At 29.6% G+C, this 22,147-nt stretch overlaps 1 protein-coding gene across 2 annotated transcripts in view; it reads right to left on the bottom strand.

Annotated features, from left to right (window-relative positions):
- The window catches only part of LOC145335421 (tripartite motif-containing protein 2-like), a 184,800-nt gene that overhangs the window by 68,209 nt on the left and 94,444 nt on the right, over nt 1-22,147 (bottom strand). The window contains exon 1 of one of the 2 annotated variants that reach the window (XM_080181167.1): nt 10,036-10,135. The exons of the other annotated variant lie outside the window; for it this stretch is intronic. Within the exon in view, the coding sequence (XP_080037293.1) occupies nt 10,036-10,070 (35 nt within the window). The 5' untranslated portion in view covers nt 10,071-10,135. Of the gene's footprint in view, nt 1-10,035; nt 10,136-22,147 lie in introns of those variants that run through there. 2 annotated transcript variants of the gene reach the window in all.

The following is a 22,147-nucleotide window of genomic DNA, read 5'->3' as shown; positions in this document are numbered from 1 at the left end:
AGCTAAAAAAACGATTTTTCTCTTATACACTCTTTACCCCATCCCAGCCTCTCATACTGTTTGAACGAACTGACCATTAAACAAGTTCCATGTTAGCAAGCTAAATTAACGACAATTTTTCCATTTTTTTTTCATAATATCCATGTATATTCTACATACATTTAAGAAGCAGAACTTCTCTAAAATCCATCATATATTAGATATAGTGTCTGTGTTGGCGTTAACAATTTTTCTAAATCGAGGCTTTTCTACATTAATCCCGTTGCCTGTATTTTATACATGCATTATCTTTAATTTAGGCATGTTATTACTTATAGTTTTAAACCTTACTTGATGATTCATGTAACAATTAAGTACAATTACAAAAGGGTAGCAACTCTAAAATCATTCTTCGCTTTGAAGGATGTTGTTCATCCTTGTATCTAATTCAAAATTGTAATAGTTATTTATCGCATCGTATTAAAAACAGCTTTCCGCGGATATAGAAGGCACCGGCTAAAAAAACTGGTTTTAATCTTATTATTGTACATTCTTATATTCGTAGAAAGCTGGATATAATTCGATGCTAGACATAGTTTTTTCGTATGGATGAGAACCGGTTCCTATCCACCGGATTCGAATGAATACGAGAAAATACATTAACGAAATCTTAAAAATATTCCACTCATGAAATCAAACTCAATTTTGTTAAATCATCTTCCGTCCTAATTGATAAAGTCATCCTTGTTTAATTTGATGTTTATTAAAAGAACTTTTTCCTTCTAATGAAACCCTTTATGATTCCTAATTGTTTCTCACATTACAAGAGTGAAATTATTCAAAGTAAGCAGGTTTTGAAAGCAAAATATCTTTCGAAAAAGCGCTATTTTTAGGATAGTTTCCTAATATAAAATGGGAGCTAAAACGCTACCAAGCGCTAACCCTGTAGTGGTTCTAAAACCTTACTTAACCTATCATAATCTAAAATAGTCATAACTATAATAGTCGGTTCATTTAAGGATTAGAGCCCTCCTCAGGGCCTAGAAATAACAAAAAGCCCAAATGATGACCCTATACAATTTTGACGAATAAACTTTTTATTGAGAAGGTACTCCACTTAAAATTGATGATGATACGGCTTTTTGTTAATAATACTTAATCTAAGCCCATTCTTTTAAAATCAACAGAAAATATTTTTAAGATTTGTACTTGGTGTAAAAATATGAGGATGGGACATTGGACTGTAAATTATACTAGTACACAAAATAACTGTGTACAAATTTTGCAACCAATAATTTTAATTTTGTCAAAAAAAAATGGAGGATTTAAATTGTTTATCAACCATTAGCACAACCCTTGAGATCTCTATAATTCTAGCATATTGTGTCGTTTGTATTTTAAATTTTAGCAAGGTAAGATTAGGATTTTCAGGAATTTAATAAGATAGAAACTTTATTTTGGGTTACTTACATGGGAAGAAAAATTTACATCTTAATACATGTTTTAAATACATTTAAATACACAAAGTACAAGATGTACAGATATAACAAATAAGACAAGCGCGGCATTATTGTCTAAGGTTTTTGATTTATGATAATGATTGCTTCAATTATCTCAAGTTCTTAACCTTTTAGTTGGGAAGAAGTTCAGACGTAATTATACGTTGAATTATAACACTATTTATTTTATGTCACTAGATCATTTAAAGGGATCTTAATTTACTTCTTTCAATCCAAAAACAATGGCAGAGTTTTTTTTGGTTAATCAAATCCCCAACCCCCCCCCCCCCCCCCACCCCAAAAAAAAACTTAATGTAAGTTTATTAGGCTTTAAAAAAGATTTCATATTGAAATAAATTTGCAGTAAAGTTAAAAATTGAATATTGTATTGTATGATAAATAACGCAATTTATATAGTAGCTAGATTGATAATAACTTAGGTATACAAGAATTAAAATTAGGTAGTCAATTGGGTCTTTAATAGACATTGTATTATGTGAAAAATGTAATGTTTATGTGAATTTTCAGTTGAGGGATTTTAAATATAGCTTTGTTAGAGTTTAAAATAATAGTTATTTCTCGCATCGTATTTTAAACAGCTTTCCGCTGATATAGAATGTACAATTATAACATTAAAACCAGTTTTTTTTAGCCCCGAGGTGCCGAAGGCACCGGCTAACAAAATGGTTTTAATCTTATGATTGTACTTTTTTATATTTGTAGAAAGCCGTTTATAATACGATGCGAGAAATAACTATTATTAGACTCTGTTTTGTGTGAATAGTCCTACGGAAAATAATAACTGCTGAGTCGCTGCGCCCCTTTCATGCAAAAGCTAGAGTTTATGTTATTTTTAGTTTATGTTTCAAGGAAAGTTTGATGGTCTTTTTATATTGCATTGTTTGATAAGTATCCTATTATAAATAGTAGTAAGCTTTTTTGTCAGTACTGTTATTGTTCTCCTTCACATTGAAGCTTCTTATAGGTCCGGGGAAGGTTTTTAACTAGTATCTCCATCTTCCAAATAAAAAAAGGCCACTAAAAAAAATTTCTTCACTTTTTTCCCTTAAAACTTAAATTGAAATAGGGAGGGAAGTTCGGCCCCCCCCAAACACCTCAACTTAAGTGGCTCTAGAGGCTTCTAACGACGTTGCCGCTAGTTGCTCATAAGTTAATGGGTAAAAAATATAGTAAATGCTTACTATTAAAATTTGTTTTCTGTGCGAAAAGTCGGAATGCCGTAATTACAGAATGGCAATTGTCATAAAAACTGAAGGGTTATAATTTTTTCATAAGAAGTTCAAGGGCCTTTTGTATAAAGTTATCTATATAAAAGCTCTCTTCATAAAAAGGGTTACAAGAGTTAAAAATAGTGTAGGTAGTCAAAAGGCTTTTTATATACCTTATTGTTTACTGAAAATAATGACTTCCTTCTATGACACTAAATTCATTTTATTTATCCGGTCTGTCTATCTATCTAAAATAGACTGCCTTCAGATACTTATTTAGCGAGAAAAAAATTAAAAAGAAGAGAAATTAATATTAAAATGAAGTTAATAAAATAATGACAAAAAATTCACAGGCAGTATTGTAATCATAATATTTTAAACTTACCTAGTAATAATGAATATTTATTTAGTTTCATTCATATCGTGTAAGTAAATCACAAAAAAAAGTCTATAATAATAAATTATTATCCGTACGGACTAGCACTCATTAAAGAGTATAGCTGCGTTTATAAAAATCTGATTTAATGCGAATAAAAGGTTTCAAACCTCATTGGTTATATAATTCAATTTTAATTGAACATATAATACAGATTTAAAAATATTTTAAAGGAGTGTATTTTCTCTTAATAAGTATTAACTTTGTACTTTGCACATAGGATGCTGTGGTCTTCAATAAATCAGATAAAGAGAAAAATAAGATGCTTAAATAAGAGTTTAATTTGTTGTTGCTAAAAACTTTTAATGCTAACAAATATGTTCTTTAATTCGTGAAGCTACTCATTTTATATTCACCAAGTAGACAATCTTTCTGTGATTAAAATGCCTTAAAATTGTTTAATTTTTAACTGTATAATACCGTACTGTTCTATTTTTCTGGGCAGCATTGTCCTTATATTATTGGCCATGTCACTTTCCCTGTCTTACAAGAAGGACCTATTCATCTATCCTTTAACTTTGTCATTTCAAATTTTTCATGGTTTGTGCATACATTGAACCACTGCACTGTGGGGTTAAAGGTGGACATTTATAATTCTATACATGTTATTACAGTTGTATAATAGAAGTCATTATAATATTTGGGCTTAGATTTAAATGACTATAGCTTATGATATGCGATAAAAAAGAAATTTTTAGTAAACATTTCAAAATCAATGAAAAGAGTTACATTTATATTTAAATTTACTTTATTAATGCATAGTGTATAAAGTAAGATATAGGCTTGGTTAAGAAAAAACCGTCCTTTGATTTATTAGATTTCTACTCATTTTGGTTAAAGTAAAACAATTATAACCTACTCATTCAATAATGCATTAAAACCTTTTCAAGAAGTAAAATAGTAAAATATAACATTTTGTGAAAGATTAAATTGTAATTTTTCTGTTCATAATAAAGAAATGTAATTACTTTATTAGGTTTAATTAAGGTTTTTGTTTTAATTTATTGCATTAAGTTTTTATATAAAAATGTTAAGCCTTGGTGGGCTTCATTTTTTTCTAGGGATTCGGGGAAGGGACAATGGACAATATTTTGATTTTCCATGTTCTGGATGTAATTATATTGTTAATGAGAAATTTTAAATTACTTTTATTTACGAGGTTAAAAATATACCTACCTACTTAATTCTTGATGCTATCAAATAAGAAATTCTATGCATGAGCCCCTACATAAACAATATTTCCTTAAAAAGCTCAATCCCAATAAAAATCTTTAGCTACTTACTTAAAACATAACCATAAACATAAACATAAGAAATATAAATTATATGCTGATTGTTATTTCCCCAAAACCTGATTATTAACAAACCCAAATTAAATAAACAATCTATTACTTAATGTTGACTAATATAAAATAATTGGTAATACTAAAATTTTTATTTTGCTTTTAACAAACCCATGATTTAAACTCAGTTTTAATGTACTTTGTAAATTAAATTGTCTGCCTACTTTTGTCCAAAAACGTCGATCTAATACAACAGTTTTTATTCTATTTTTTTAACAATAAAAATCCCTGAAATGTAATTTTATTCGAGATTTTTTTCAACTATTTACGATATAATTATGTAATAAGTTGTTCTAAGAAACTTATTTGAGCTGCAAGGTGAGAAAAAGAAGGTCAAAATTTGTTGAAAAGTAAGAACATTATTTTAAAATGCATCTGAGTACTCAGTTTTTCCAAGTTTTATTGTTAATACGCTTCATTACATACTTTTAAATCCTAGCCATTCCATGACTAACTAACTTTAAAGACTTTCAAAAATATTTCCTAAGAGGTACCATTACAATAATTAAATTGCTCTACAGATAACTAAATGTATTTAATGGTTCTTTTTTAAATGATTTTATCATTAAGTATAGAGATTCTTTACAAATGTTACAAAATATAAAGTTTGACATGCTGTTAAGATATCACACTTTATTTTTAACAAAATTAGGTACTCAAAATTGCCTTTAATTTCAAATACAGAATTAGTTTTCAAGAAAACATATGAACATTTTTAAAAATCTAATAAAAATGTATTTCGTTCAGACATAATTAAAGGATAAAGTATTTGGAGGCAATTAACGGTTATTGGGGCAATACAAATGGCGAGAAAAAAGTAAAATCTTATTGGTAAAAAAAATTTAAATGTTATGACTTTTTCGATAAAGGGAAAAGTAGGTTGAGGATAAACCGTAAAGGTTGTGTGGTTTAAGTTAAAAACTGTAGTAGAACGATAAAAGATTATGTTAAATTAAAAAAAATTGGTTTAGTTCTTTTCAATAAGAAATACACATATTTAGTGAATATTATCGTTCTACTACTATTTTAAGCCTTAAAACACACACCTTTACGGATTTTACCCGCAACCTACTTTTCCCTTTTAGAAAATCTATAATTTTACTCCTTGTGACATTATTATCCTGGTATCTTTGCAATTAATACAAGGGACACTAAAAATTGTAGTAATTTGAATTACTGTGTATAAAAAAAATTGATAAAAGTAAATTAAAAGGTAGCTATGCTACTAGTAACTGCTTCCTAACTTTTATATCACTATCTGCACAAAGATATATGTACTTAAGATAGTACGCGTATTTGCCCTTTCTTACCCTTTACCCATTGTAATGCCTAGGCTTTTATTTAAACCTTGTTTTGCTGAAATATTGATATATATTCAGCAACTGTGATTATATTAAACTTGTTGTGTAAGTTTAGCCTACTCTTCAAAAGCAATTTGAAAAGGCCGCTTTGTTTTTGAGAAAAACAAAAAACACAAGCATTTTATCATTATTTAAGTAGATATATAAATTCAATGCAGTATTTCTGTACCTGTGCCTGGCCTTATCTAAGATCTATGTATTGACATAAAGCTTGACTTAAATTGTTGGCTGTATTTATGTAATGTGACTGCAGTAGTTCTAAAATTAGATTCACCTACGTGTCACCCCGTCCGCAAAGGGTTAAATAAACATAGCCATTTATATTAAGTATATATATGCTTTCTTTGTCTGTAGCGAAGGATATGGTTTTCTTTACAGTGAAGCATCTTATAGGTCCTGAGATGGTTCTAGGCTAGAATTACATAAAATATAAGTTGTCCCTGGTCCTCCAGGATGGGGGTTGGTCGTGGGCATAAAAAGTCAATATCACAAATACAAAAATATATTGTATGTAATTTTTATTTGAACCTAATACTATTAGGGGCCGGAAAAATCTCAATCGTGAGGAGGCCTAATCTAGGCCCAACCCAAAGTTTGCGCAATTTCTTTTCTTATTGTCACAAAACCAGGGGCAGCCATGGTAAACATCATATGATTGAATTTTGGAATATGTTTTCCATGCAATTTCTATTTAAAGATTGGAAAGTCAACACAATCATTGCAAATACTATCTCTTGAACTGACTTAGGCCTATTTTTGTTTTTTGGTAAGCTAATCTTATGGTTTTAGTATTAAAGCTTTGAGAAATTTAATTATAAACTAACTTAAAGCAAGGGTATAACCATCAAAATAGTAGCTGCACATAATATTTTTTGCACAACCGTACAAATTACCGTCAATTCTACCAGCTTTAAGAAAATCCTTCCAATTTTCAGAGACTTTTCTCTAGCTTTATTTGTGTCTACAAAGGATATTATTATTACATAAATCTACAATCTCACAAATACTAGTACACAAGAATGATAAGGTTTAAAAATAACGAAAATTGAGGAAAATTAAAGATACAAGTGACCAAAAGCCTCTTTTGACTATGAACTAGGTTTCTATTAATGTAGATAAATTATAAAATTATTACATATCTATATAAAAGTTTTAAGGAGAAAAACAAAACTAGCAGCTGTGCACCTAGCATTATAGAGGCCATAAATTCGTAGGGCGAATGGGGTAGTAAATTGCCTCAAAGCATCCAAAAATTTAAAAACAATTTATGGTTCTATGTGAAGTTTCCCTTTGATGAAAGAACCTAAACGAGATCCTAACAAACAGACAAAAAAACTACTTTATATAGGTAATAGGATTGTAGATAATCCTAATAAGATATATTTCTTTGCGTGTATGTGAAATTTTAAAATATAAAAAAAACTTTTGTGTTTTTCTCAAAGTAAAATATAGATAATCCAAACAGTATTATTTATACAATGTTACGTTCTATGTCTAGAATTTAAAAAGAACAATCTACTTTATAAAGAGCTCAGCCATAATACATTAACACAAACTGAATTCTGTAATAACTAGAAGACAACTTTTTCAGTATTACAATATTTTTCTGTTGTATAATTTCAATAGTTAGGATGTCTATCTGTTTGTTTGCCTGTACAAAAAGAATTTTAAAATTGCTTGACTGATTAGGTTCTCATTTTTAAAAAAGCTTAATGGACAGGTTTTTTTTAAATTTTGGGGATGCATAGAGGACATTTCCACGAGGATAGCCTATGGAAATTTGTCACATTTTAGCCAAAGTTACAAATAAAATTGCAATTAAGGGTTTTTGTTAAGGCCTTTTTAAATTAAGGAATAATAAGTTTAAGTCAAATAAATATTAGCTGTACTTCTTTACAAGTTAGTATATGAAGCATAAACTTAAAAACAATGACTGGCTCTTTTCTAAACTTTTTATATAGAAAACTTTTGTTTTTGAGTTATAAAAATTGTGGAAGCTAAAGTTGAGTTTATTTTCACCAGGAACACAGGGATAGCACTAGGAAAGATAAATTAATCTTCAAGTGTGTATTGTAGTCTTTGATTATTAGTGAAAATGTTGTATAATAAGTTTAGGTCTATTGTCTTCCCCCTCCCTGACTTTTGCAAGTTTATGAAACATTTTAATTAAGTTTTGAATTTCTGAAATGTAAAATTACAGAAATGCAAGGTTTTTGGGATATGATAAAGAAGGGGGGGGGGGGGGGCGGGGTAGCCACTTTTACCAACCTAAGAAGAAAAGAACATTTGTAAAGAGAGATGTTTTTTCATACTTCACGGGAATTTAAACCATGAATTAAAATGTAACGTATTAAAGACCTTAATAATAGCGTCCGAAAGTCCGCCTATCATAAAGATCATAAAAATTAAGAATTTGCTTAGTCAAAATTCTAATGAATGTTAATTCTATGTAACTTCAGCCTCAATCCTGTTTCTCTTTTTAAATTTTTTATTGTCTAAAGCTTAAGATCTCATTAACCTCTGAACCGATTGGGTTCTTTTTTGGTCCTGTGATGGTTTCATGCTTTTTTATTTTCAGATTTAAGTCCTGGGATGGTTTTAAGCTATTTTGGATCTACTGCAGTTCACGGTAAAATATTGCTGGTAACGAATATTGCCAAAAATCTATGAATTTTAAAGGCTGCTAGCTGCCAAACGGCTGAACGTACAGATCATGCCCGCACACTGTTTTAAGCAGCATAAGAAGGCCTACAAATAATCTGGAATAGCCATTAATCAATAATGCATAATTATCTCGCAGTGCAGAGAAATGCGCGAAAAAGGCCTATTTTACGCGTTTTTTCTTCAGTGAAGCTTTCCCTGTGCATTATTGGATCTTGGCTATTCCAGATTATTTGTAGGCCTTCTTATACCGCTTAAAATGGTGTGCGGGAATGATCTGTACGTTTAGCCGTTTGGCAGCTAGCAGCCTTTAAAATTCATAGATTCATAGCAATATTTTACCGTGAACTGCAGTAGATCCACTATTTTTCTACCCCCTCTCCTCGTGTAACTTAGAATACATTGCCTCTTGATGCTAGTAACTTTACTTATAAAGAACATCGCAAAAAGTATAAAAATAAATATTGTTGGTTTGCTGTTATTGCTTCGCTACTTGTGGACACAAATATGCCTGTTGTATTGTGGATAGTTGTGCAAAACATGACCTCACTCACATGAATGAATGGATGCTTCAAATGAATGGTTCCCCCAGGGATACTGGGATAGCACAAAAAAAAGATAATTTGCACAATGTTTATGTAAGAAAATTATGCTTGTGTACTTTGATGACATTAAAAGGGTTGAAGATTTATTTAATTACCATTGCTCCCTCCCTCTTTCTCTTACTGGATGGTTGCTGCATACAACAAGCCAATGCATATGATTTCAGGTATATAAAGAAAGGGAAATAGAAGAAAACTTTGTTGAAAATGCCTTTAGTGCAATTCATTTCAATTTCATTGCTTTCTGTCCGTCTGTCTGTAATGCTCTTTAGTCAAAACATTAAAACAATCCTTAATAGTTAAAATATAACTCCTATCCTTATTGGTTAAACCATTAAAATTCCCATGCTTATTGGTTTAAACATTTAAATCTTTGCCCTAATTTGTTGTTTTTATTGGCTTAGAATCTTAACTTTCTCTCTGATTGGTTCTACACAAAAGCAAGAGCTCTTTTCTTTGTCTTAAATTCAATACTTACTTTCTAATTAGTTACACATAAACAATATGTGGTCCTTTTTATCAAAAGTATATGATTATCAATATTTTTTTAGATTATCAATGTTTATCCCTGAAAAATGTTTTTTCTTTCTTCTTGTCGTATTGCATCAATAGTTGTAAAAAGAAACCTGCCTAATTTAAATATTGTATTTTAACAAGGACAAAACTTTTGTTCTCGTCCACGATTTTTTTTATTTTTGTTATGTAATTCCATTTCTTCAATAAATTCTCATACATACCTAAAATCGTAAATGAAAATAAATATCACAAAAATATAAGGTATGTAAGGGAAGGGCTTTGAACAAAGGCACAAAATCTTTTTTACAAATCGTTGTTTTTTTTGGACGTTCTTAGTTCTTACTTTTTTATCAACAAAACAAAATTGATACAAATAAAATGACAAAAACAACTAGATGATTAATCTTACCAGTCTTTCCGTAGTAGTTCTGCTATTGACCCCATTTCTCTGTTATTAAGATTATAACATATCACATAAGATTTTAACTAACTTGCCATTTTTTTCTGCAGAAAAAAAATAATTCAAAATCATTAGTTTTGAACATATTAATTGGAATAATATTCTAAGGAATTGTCAACAACTCTTGTGGAGTTATATGTATGATGAAATATGAATAAAATATTTGAAATTCTGTACAATTTGTCGAAAACTCCTATTGTTAAAAATTAAAATGTAGATATATACAAATACAATATCCATTAAATACTCTGAATTTTTAGTTTAACTATCCTACATACCAAATATGCTTCCTACTTGTTCTGACCAAATACAAGCTCATACAATACTATAAATATTCGTACATTCACAAATACACATGGTGAATAATAGAATGTTTTATTTTATGACAACTTCCATAAGTAGCAAAGCACAAAAAAAAACATTGGATTGACAAACGGACAAAGTGAATGAAGGAGCAAATGTTCAGTGGTCATAAAAAAGGAAGACTGAAAGGCGTTAGAATAAAAGTTATTAAGTATGATTCAAATCACGAAACCTTTATCAAAAATATATATCTTCAATTATTAGACTGGCAGACTATTGTGTTTTATTTTAGTTAGAAATAAAAAGAAATAATTTAAATAAATATGCCGTTAGAAATTCAAATTACAGGCGATCCCGCCCTTAACTGAACATTATTAAAACAAATGAAAGACCATAAATAAAATTTAAGAATAATAAATATTAAAACAAGAACAATTATGTCCCTAAGAGGCGCAGCAATGACAAATCAAACTGTTATAGGAAAAGATAACAACAATCTGATATAATCCCATGCTTTAAGAGAAGCTTAACCTCTAAACCCTGCAACCTTGCAACTATGAATTCCTTACAGAAGCTTTATATAGGTCTTGGGATAGTTTTTGGCTAATTTCTTGATCCTACCCTCTTCCTAGAATGCATATACCCTAGATACAAGGGGCACAGCCCAGCATAGTATACTAAAACAGCTGCTTAGATAACTATTGATCTTGTTTGTAACTTGAAATAAATAAATAGCATATGTAACGTTGGTGTTAAAATTTCAAGAATTATATAAATGGTCATTTCTAATGTTTTTTTTAGAATTACATTTCCAAATATGTAACATGGTGATCTTTTGGAACATCTAAACTTTTATTATTAAAAAAGAAAAAAAAAACAAAGTTTTTATTCCCTCTCTAACTACTAAACAAAAAAAGTTCTACAACTAAGGAGGCTGTATTTAGGTACTGAGATGGTCATTTTCCAGTCTTGCGGAAGGTTTTAGGCTATTTTCAGCACACCCCCTCCCATTTTGTAGCCACTAGTTTGTTAGCTCTAGTATATACTATTAAGATCGGTCCATTGAATGGAATACCAAATTATACTATAGTTTCTTCACTATTTTAAATACATTTGTTATTCATGCAATTAATAAAACATTTTTGTTGTTTTCAAGGCACACTTGAAATTTTATAGTAGAGACTAAGAAAATTCCGGATAAATACACAAAAGTAGCTTAACGTCCATTTTAGGTTTAAAAAAATAACTTTACTAAAATGTACAATAATGTGGGTACTATACGGGTAGATTTTTACTTAAAATTTTGGGAGGAATCCAAAAAATAAATTTCCATGCATTCGTTGTAAAAAAATACACAGAAACTATAAGAGTTGCTTCGTTAAGAGATTTAAAGAAAATTATAGCCAAAAAAAAATAAAACAAATACTTGCAAATAATCTAATTTTACGAAGCTTTCCTGAAAAGTAGAACTAAATCAGTTTACTGGGTAGCATGATCTTGTACAACAAAGAAAAAGAGACATCCTATCTCTTTTGCATTAGGATAAGATTGTTCATGTAGTACAAAAAACGTGAAGTATAATTAAGCAATATATTTCAATATTCACAAATTTTGGGGGTTGGTGGATTTTTCGATTACAAGACCCTTTTGTAAATAGGGATTTATACAAATAGAAACAGGTAGGGGGTGAATTCAACATTATTTACAGATATTCACCAAGGACGTTAGGGACAATGATAGAAAAATTTATCTTCTTATAAGTTTTAATGTCAATGTTAAAAGCAAAATTACATCATTAATTACAGGGGTAAATTCAAAGGCTTACCATCCATTGTCCTATCCTAAAATCCCTGAATATTGAGGGGTGAATATTAAAGATTAGTTTGGGATATTGAAGGTTGAATAAAATATAAGGATAAGAGAGGTTCTTAGGATTAAAAAGAATTCTCAAATTTATTTGTACTTTACTACATATTACTATTACGCATAAATGTTGCCCCGCCTCTTGATTCTAGGGGAGGGTTCAGGAAAATAGCCTAAAACCACCCAAAGACATTTATAAAGTTTCCCTCTAAAGTACAGTTATTCTGGCAACCAGTTTCAAAGAAAAAACACGTTGATAATTAGTTGGTAAACTATTTAGAAGGATTCTAGAGCAACTACGCTATTAACAAACAACAACAAAAAGAAGATTTGTTTGGAGGAAAACTAAAATTGGAAGGGCGATGAAAAGTTTGAAAATACATCCACTTAAATATTAAAAGAAATATCTGGGGAAAAAATATTATTACTTCGAATACTGAATATACAATAAATGTAAAATATCCATGAACTAACAAATATTCCAATAAGTAAGCACAATTTTAGTTATATGGTATAAATGTAGTTTCAAAAAAAACAAAGAAAAGTTAAAGTTTAACCTAAAAATTAAGACCATCATTCCTCATTTATTTATTGATTAGGTAAGTTTTGAGCCTTTAAAATTTTCGGAAGATTTTTATACTTCATTGTTTCCGATACAATGTGTGTTGTATCTGTCTTTGGTAACTCTATTGTATTTTGAATATTGACAACCATTTTCAGGTTCACTTATTTTCAATAAAAAATAAATATTTTTAGTTAAAAGGTGAAACAAATTGTGTTTTATTAAAATTTTAACATAGAAATTTCTTTAAATATAAAATGAAAATTATTTAAAGTTCTAAAATGATTTAACATTAATAGCATATCAGTAATATGAATTACATTAAACTAAAGTTCTATTTAAGCATTAATATTATAGAAAGCTTACCTAAATAGCCAAGATTAATCATATTGGTGTTAAATGAACAAAATACATTTAAAATAAAGCAAACAATATAATCGTATCAAGTTTTTTCTTTTTTATCGAAATCAGAAAATGTTTTATTAGTTTTTTCCCTTTTTGTAACATTTACTTAATCCAAAACTTTTTTTTCTGTACAAAATTGATCTGTGTCCCTGCCTACCTACAGCTATCAATTTTTGTCAGACATTTTCAATTTTCTTACAATATCTGCGCGCTTAGTTTACGCAAATGAAAATATTACACTGGGCAATGGGCATTCACTGCCGCATATTATCAGATCAACATAGTGTTTCATATTTAAAAAAAAAACAAAAACAGCCATTACACAAATAAATAAATATGGTGCTTTGCTTAATTGGGATTATGACGAAAAGAAAAAGTGAGCGACATTGTATTACAATAAAAATATTATGATCTAATAATGTGATTACTGATTAATACAGGGTAGTAAAGATACACCGAATAATACACGTTTTCATGACCTAAGAGTGAATACCCTGAAAAAAAATCTACAATTAAAATGAATTAAGACATAAAAAATGTGGCTTTGTTTTAAATTTATAATAACATTTTTATTAAATATGTCCTAAATAGGAACATAGTTTTATATCTTTTTATTAACCTCTTCCTGTATAAAAACGCTGAAAAAAATGCTTCATATTGGCAACGGTAGTTTTAGCTTAAAAATCTATATCACCTAGAAAACTTTTTTGAAATGGATTGTATCATTTTTTAGAATTGATAACAAAAAATGACTACCTAAATTTGTAAAAAAAAATCTTTCTACATTTTCTTTTTTACATAATTTAGTTCTCAGTCCAATATTCATAATTCCTTCCAAATATCATTTCTTATGTTACTATTTAAACAAGTCTCTTGAAATAAAAACAATAGGCACACGAATTTTTGCCATTTTCCTTACATATTAAGTTGGACCATTATGTAACCCACCCACTTTTTGCTGGGGTTAAAGAAAATTATAGAGAAAGAGAAAATATTTAGCTTTAAAATAATCTAAATCTCTCACGTTAGCTTAGAGTTAAAATTCAATGTCTTAATAAATTAGCATCTCTCTTGAATCTTATATTATAACTCAATTTGCACACAAACATTTCAAATATTCAAAAAGATTAAAATAGCTAAAAACCTGTCTTAACTACCTACATAAAAGTTAGGGAGGTATTTATTTAAGCTTATAGAAATTGCTGATTACATGAAATTCAAAACCGATTCCTAGCCTGCCCTGGATTGTCTATATTGGCATTAAAGCAGGGAGGGAAGGAACAAAGACGATCAAATTAATCTAAAACCATTTGCTTTCCTAATATTTACAAACTATTACGATTTACGAACAAAATTGTACATACAATAATCGGGGGAACATTTATTTCTCGGTCTATGGTCCTATACCTGAATCCCTGGCTAAAAGAATGGATAGTAAAATTTGGAATATAATGAAAAACATTTTTTACATTCAAAATATCATTTTACAAATAAGAAATTAAAATTTTATTGAGCTTCAAAACAGAATAATTACTTGATACAAGCAAAGTTTAGCTAATTGTGAATATTCCATGACTTATTGGCATAAACTCTTTTTTTTCAGTATGTCTGTTTGGCTCTTAACTTTTTTGTTCATTAAGCTACAATTTTGAGTAATATTCTAAATGTATAGAGTAACCAAAATAGAAATTGTTGTAAAAAGAGCCCAAGTTAAAAACTTGATTTTTTTCTGGGTTAAAAAGTAAGATATAGCCAAACAGATAACTTTTTCATTAGATGATACAACATTTCTCTAATGTTCATTTTTAAATAAAAGTTTATAATTACTAATTGAGAAAATTGTTATTTATCACTACCTAGAATCTATATTCGAAAGGGGGAGAACTCATAAGTTATCGAAATCTTGAGCTATACAAAAATTCTTAATTGATTAAGTTCTCCATTCTTATACGTCCAAGGATGGTTTTAGGCTATCTAATTTTATATCTAAGTTTGGTTTTCGGCTACTTTCCTAACTTCCTCGAATACAGAGCTCCTAGACGCTAGGAGCTCAGCGCCTATTTACTTTACCTATATAACAGGATATACTTATTTATTTAATCTTTGAATCTATTTATCGGCAACAAACGCAAAAAGCTTTCACGACAATTCAATTTTTTTTTCTGGCCACATAGTCTATTTATAACTCCCCCTTTTATCATATTTTTCTATGCTCTCCTTTTAGATCTATTTCTAGTTACCAAAAAGAGGCGTAGTTAATGTAGTAGTAGCTAATAAGAAAAAACATAAAAATGTACATTCTACAACTGACAATTTTTTTCAGCAATTAGATCTCTAAAATGCGTAGCCACTTTTAATATTGTTTTATCTATCTATAAAACATATGAAATAATAGCAAAACATTGAATAAATCTAAATTTTAGTGAGACCATTTCATTAAAAATGCTTTTTAAAACGTGCAAGATTATCTGTCACGATTTAATGTTTTTGGGCGCGCAAAGAATATCAGACCGCATTGCTTTTTGCGCACATGCCACTTTATTGTGTCATTTTTACGTTCAATTTTTATCTATCATTTAAAAAACAGTGCTGCTTCTTTATAACAAGTGTCTTGCGTCTGTCCGTAAATATATAGGTATTTATTTTGTTTTATCTTTAAATTGCTTAAATCTAGTATCTACAATGTTATTAAGTAAAGAAATATTATATGACTTGACTATTCCCTTAAGTTGCCTATTCTATAACATTCTGGGGGGCAATGAAAAACATATTATGTAAGCTTATATCTCTGGCAATAAGGACTATCTGGCAATTCAGGATTATTAGATAAAAAGGCCAAAAGTCTTTTATCCCTGGTAATAATAAACTATTATTTTTAAAAAATATATTCCCTATCCTACAATCTCTGGCAATAAAGAACTATTAGATAGCAATGACAAATAGTATTATTGTGCCCTATAAGGTTTAATCAGGGACAAGAACACAGCTTCTCGGGAAAAATCTTTAAGAGCAAAGTTTCAATATAGTTTTATTTGTAAGGTGTGAACTAACCAACAAAAATGGACAAGAATATACGTGGATATTGTCGTCAATTTCGGTTGCTCATGGATATCATTTATTGGTCAGTTTGTTCGTCCGGTAGGAGGGGAGGGGATGTGTTGAAGGGGGTATCTTTATTTTAGCCAGCTGCGAGCATCACTTTCTCAGATTACATGATAATCTGGTATAAGTAATAATAAATTTATTTATTCAGTTTAACCAAAAATATGGAATGTATGTTCCCGTCCATAGGATCAATAAGAATTTTGACAACATCTCAAAACCAATTTGATTTATTTGATCATTGTTCTTCCCAAGGATTACAAGTTAAAGGTTGGTAAATCAAAGGGTTTCAAAGTTTGGAAAGATTTAATAGGATTTTTACGAAAGGGAAGGGGCAATTGAAGTTTAGGATAATGAGTTAATTTTTATGTGTGGGGTTATACCCCCCCCCCCCCCTACGGACGTCCCTGGAATTAACTCCCCAACCTTTATTAGAGTTATCCTTTTTAATATGAAGAAGTAACCATATACAGAAAATTTATTAATAAAAAGTATCTTTTCTATGCCTTAAAATATGATTAAATTATTGTTGAATTTTTTAGTCAAAATTATACGAAGCCTGTTGAATTTAGGCAGGAGTCCTTTCGATATAAAACATTGCAAAAAAAATTCATGTGTCAATAATAATCTTGAAAGCGTTGAAATTAAGAGCCCATCTATTTTTTTTCATGTACCAATATTAATTCTTCAAAATGATTCCTAGGACAATATAACCAGTATTATAGAAGAAAATTGCAATTTTGCTTTCCGGCTTAAGTACCTTCAATATCAGGACGTTGAACGATTTTCTCAAAGAATGATACACTAGATATGTATTTCTTTGCTTCGCTAATTGTGAAAATATCAGTTCTTGTTAAATATATATTAAAACACATCTTTCATTAAAGCTTCAGACAGATTTCAATGTTAAATAAATAAACATTAAGGTGGAATGATTAAAAAAATATACTTCAAGTTATGTATATTAACAAGGACAATTATCATTATATTAAAGCATGATTTCTAATTAGTACCTAAAGTTGGAGAGAAATTGATATAGAATATACGTGGATATTATGACAGGAGAAAAATTGTCGTCAATTTAGGTTGCTAACATGAACACAATTTATTGGTCAGTTCTTTCATATAGTAGGAGGGGGGTTGGGGTATAGGGGGTATATTGGGAGAGGGTTTATTATTTTAGCCAGCTATAAGTTTCACTTTATTACAGTACATATTAATTTGGTGTAAGATCTAAGTAATAATAAATCCACTTGGGGAGAAGATCCTTGACGTTTATTTTAAACACAATTTTTTAATCACAGCGACAGGTGATTAAACGTACACCCAACGAGTATTTGGAATTTAAGAGTAGCTTCGCCACTAAAAAAATGTTTATGTTTATAAACTTGTGAATAAAATGTAAATAACATGCAGAGAGAGAAATTTTTCATGATAAATCTCTTTTAGAAACACGAAATAAAATTAAGGACAGAGATATGTAATATGAAAACTACATTAGTGAACATGATATCAAAATGGGGGGGGGGGAAGGGTTTAATGCCGTTAGCCGTTACTTTTTCAACTTTTTGTTCGATTTAGGGAAAATAGACCTACCAAGGATTACTCATGCAAAATTTCAGATCGTAATTCGAATTCTAAGTGCCATTTATACATTGATTACGAGATGGTTGCATTAAAAAACCACCCCTTAATGATTATCAGAGGTTCAAAATAGGACAATTGAATCTTTCTATTAATTCGACTGTCTTTGGTATTTGGTAAATTTTGGAATAAAGGGTCGTAGATTAGATTAAACGTAATTCCATCTCTTCTCGATTAATACCTATTTAGTTAAAAAAAATAACCGATCGCTCACAATTTGAACCACCATAAGTACTTCAAATCTTGGAGATAGACCCCATAATGTTTAAAGTTTTTGATGGGGCATGTAAAGACCTTTCTTTAGACACCTTAACAAGGTTTTTAACTCAATCTATGCCAATTTGACATAAAAAAGACATTCCCATCTAACTTTGAGGCATGACGGCTCTGTCTATTCCTAGTTCTTGATGATTGCCAGGTCTTTCTTTTTGATGCCAAATTGGCTAAGATTGTGTTATAAACCTTGTTAAGGTGTCTAAAGAAAGGTCTTTACATGCCCCATCAAAAACTCCAAACATTATGTAGTCTATCTACAAGATTTTAAGTACTTATGGTGGTTCAAATTGTGAGCGATTGTTTTTTAAAAGGCAAATTTGTAATAAAATATGCACTTTCGGCGTAGGGCAAATTTCTCTGCAAGGGCTAGGTCTTAAGCTCTAGGGCTCTGAAAGGATGAGTAGATTCAAAATTCAATATTGTTTTTTCTCATTGTCATTGCTTGGGCATGAATTGTATTATTTTTTATTAGTTTTGGACCAAAACTGTAAGGTTTATATTGAAAAAAGTGAAGCGATTGGTTTTTATTTTAACACCCTTTATGTATAAAAATAAAATATAAAATTAAAGATTCACTTATAGGTCCTTTATTAGTTTACAAGAACGAAAGGGAAGAGCATAAAATAGACTAAAACTATTTGAAAACTTTAATCTATTGGTAGAATAGCTTAAATCAACATGAGCGAAGCTTGCCTAATACTTGATATAATAGGATAGCTTAAACCCAAAATTACCGAAATTTTTACTAATAAAGTTTATTAGCGGATTTTAAAAATAAACGACTTTTTGTTAACAGTTAACATATTTTATTCTTCAGAGTATATTAACCCTTTCCAAACATAAAATAAAAGAATTTCGTGGAAAATGCACTTTGAAGCTAGATTCATTATTAAACAATTTTTTTCATAAAGAGGGAGGTGAAAATTATGTAGCTTTCTCGTAACCAAAGTATCGAGACATGTAAGTGAATAATCATACATCAAAGCAGTTTATGTTTTTTTTCCAGTCAAAAATAAGATAAAGATATTTAATATAATTGGTCTTCGTAAAGTTTGATCCTTAGTAGCAGCGTTTCGGAGCCGTTTAATTTTGATGCGGCTCCGGATCCGCGGAGCCGTATCTGGAAATACGGCTCCGGCTCAGACCATAAAATTTATATATCAATTTTTTTTCATTATTAAATTTGATAAAATAAAATAAATAATATAAAATATTTTTCTTTTATTTGATTAAAGCTATATAAAAGTAGAAGGATGTGTGTCTATTTGTTAAGTAACAATAGTTTTTCAGTTTATTATATGGAAATAGAGCGTTGCCAAATTATAATATTACTTTGAAAAATCATTTTTAGCTAATCTGGAGCCGGAGCCGTTTTTAACGAAAAATACGGCTCCGGCTCCACCAAAAATGTTGCTGCTCCCGGCTCCGGCTCCGAAACGCTGCTTAGTAAGTATGTATGTATCATCAATAAATCTTTTTTTGTAGAAAAAAATAATGTTAACATAGTAAAGGCTTAGCCAAAATCGTGTTTTATTCTCATTAAAACAAAAAATCTAATATTAGACAAGGCTATGACATCTTGAGAAAATTCCCAAACTCTTGCAATTCAGTATATAAATTCATAACTAATACATCTAAAAGAAATTACTTCAAAGTATTACTTACTTACAATAGCCTGTTAATGATTATTAATTTAGAATACAAAATATTCAGTAGATTATCGTATAAGTTTTACAGCGGTTCTATATCCCTGTCCTTAATATTAAGACACATGGACGTATGTACATAGGTACAGACGGACAAAAGCCCTAATTGTAAAGTAGGTACACTACTAAAAATACTATCCCAACAAATTGTATTATGAAATATAAAATTAGGTTTACAAAGGGAAGATCAAATTTCAGAACTAGAATATAACACTCAGGGATACAGGGATGGAAAAGATGCATGGAAAAGGTGCAAATATTTATCCTTATACTAAAGTAACAGGATGTCTGTGAGTTTGTGTGTCTGTGTGTTTGTACCGAAGGATCTCGCTTACTGCTGAACCGATCGGGTTCTTCTTAACAGGGTAGATTCTCATATGTCCCGGAAAGGTTTTTAACTATTTTGGGGGAGGGTACCACAAACCTTCCAAGAAAAATCACAAAAAATCACAAAATTTTTTTTTTTATGTTCTCGATTTTAGAAAGAGAGTTCAACGCAAACATAAACGTCAAACGCAACATAGACATATTTTAAATATAAAAAAAAACATTTAAAGTGCCACTAGAGGCCTCTAGAGGCGTAGCCGCTAGTGTTACCATAAGGCAATAAGGAATTGGAAGGCAAAGTGAGCATAAGAAAAATCAGATAGCTATTTTAATTATAATTTTCAACCAATGAGAGGAGAAAAAAAGATTTCTTGAATTCATATTAGAATATTGAAAAGTTCGAACCTCTGACACAACAAACAAATAAACATATTATTATAAGGATAATTTACCTCCAAGAAAGTTTGTAAAAAATGTTTTCTTTGTCCCTTTCTTCCTGAAAATTAAATGCCTTTCCAATCCCTTGTTTGAGCGAAGCATGCTAACCTAGTTTTACATCAATTCATCTCATATTTTGTTTTCAATTTTAAAAGCGAATCGTCCCTATAAATAAAGTTGGTAAGTCAGTTTGTAAAGGTTAGCTCTTTTCGTTAATATAGACATGTTAGAATTGAATTATCGATTTTAAACTTTGCATGATGATTCCCATAACAGTTAGGTATGATATAAAAAGCAAAACAACTCTATAATAGTCACCAGAATGTCCGTATGTCCATTTGAATCATATTGATTTTTTTAAAACTTTTTTGACAACAATTTTTTATGTGATATAATTATCGTATATATCTGATTTTTGGCATACTGATTGTAGGCGAAACATCTCTATAATCAAGTCCTAAAGATCCTTGTTATATGCAGCTATCTAATATCTTGAAAGGAAAGTTAAATACATAAATATCTTTTTTTTAGACCAATTTTTTTGTATTTAGTACCTAGGTAATAATCTATTTTTTTAATACAATATTAATAAAATTAATATAAAAAAGGAAAATTGAAAATGAGATTTTTTCTTAGATATAGCTATTTTTAGAATTTTCTCATAAACGATGCATAAGAGATTACAAAATTCTTTAAAAATCAATTTAAACTTTTTTTGTAGCGAAGCTATTCATCAAGCCTTGCGTGTTATCAATTAATTCTACCATAAGTATGCAGAATGGGGGTGAAGTCACCTCTTGATATTGAAAGTTTTAAGGCTTGCCTCCCACTTTTTAAACCCCCACAAGACATCACACACACACTGTAAAATCCTGTGCATGCTACTGAATCCTACAGTTATATTAGTTATACTTCTTTCCCTCCTTCCCATATTTCTCTCTGATTTGTGTTTGAAAGTTACTTTTATATATAATCTGAAATACCAACGCTTGATACTTAATTGTTAAAATAGGTACCTAGATGCTTTGTTATTTATTCTTGTTTAACTAAAGCTTCTCTACAATAAGACATGGTCGTCCTTGTGTTTGATGCATATGATGTAAGTGTATCGTGAGGTAAAATTATTAAACTTTCATGCAAGAAATTATATTAAAATTGAATTTCTTATTAACTTTTAACTATGAATTTGTTCTGTATATTTAGAAGGACTTTTCATAAGGGGGGGGGGGGATGGGTAATGCAACTATCTCGTAATCGATGTATAAATGGCACTTAGAATTCGAATTTCGATCTGAAATTTTGCATGAGTAATCCTTGATAGGTCTATTTTCCCTAAATCGAACAAAAAGTTTGAAAATCAACGGCTAACAGCTGGCGGCTCAGCCGTTTAGCCATTTTTTGTCTATTTTCAAGTCAAATCATCACGATACCTATC

Source organism: Acartia tonsa, chromosome 2 (assembly GCF_053477335.1).
Source record: "Acartia tonsa isolate MP-2025a chromosome 2, ASM5347733v1, whole genome shotgun sequence".
Taxonomy (NCBI): domain Eukaryota; kingdom Metazoa; phylum Arthropoda; class Copepoda; order Calanoida; family Acartiidae; genus Acartia; species Acartia tonsa.
Note: the sequence above shows the minus strand (reverse complement) of the source record. Positions and strands in the feature narration are given on the sequence as shown.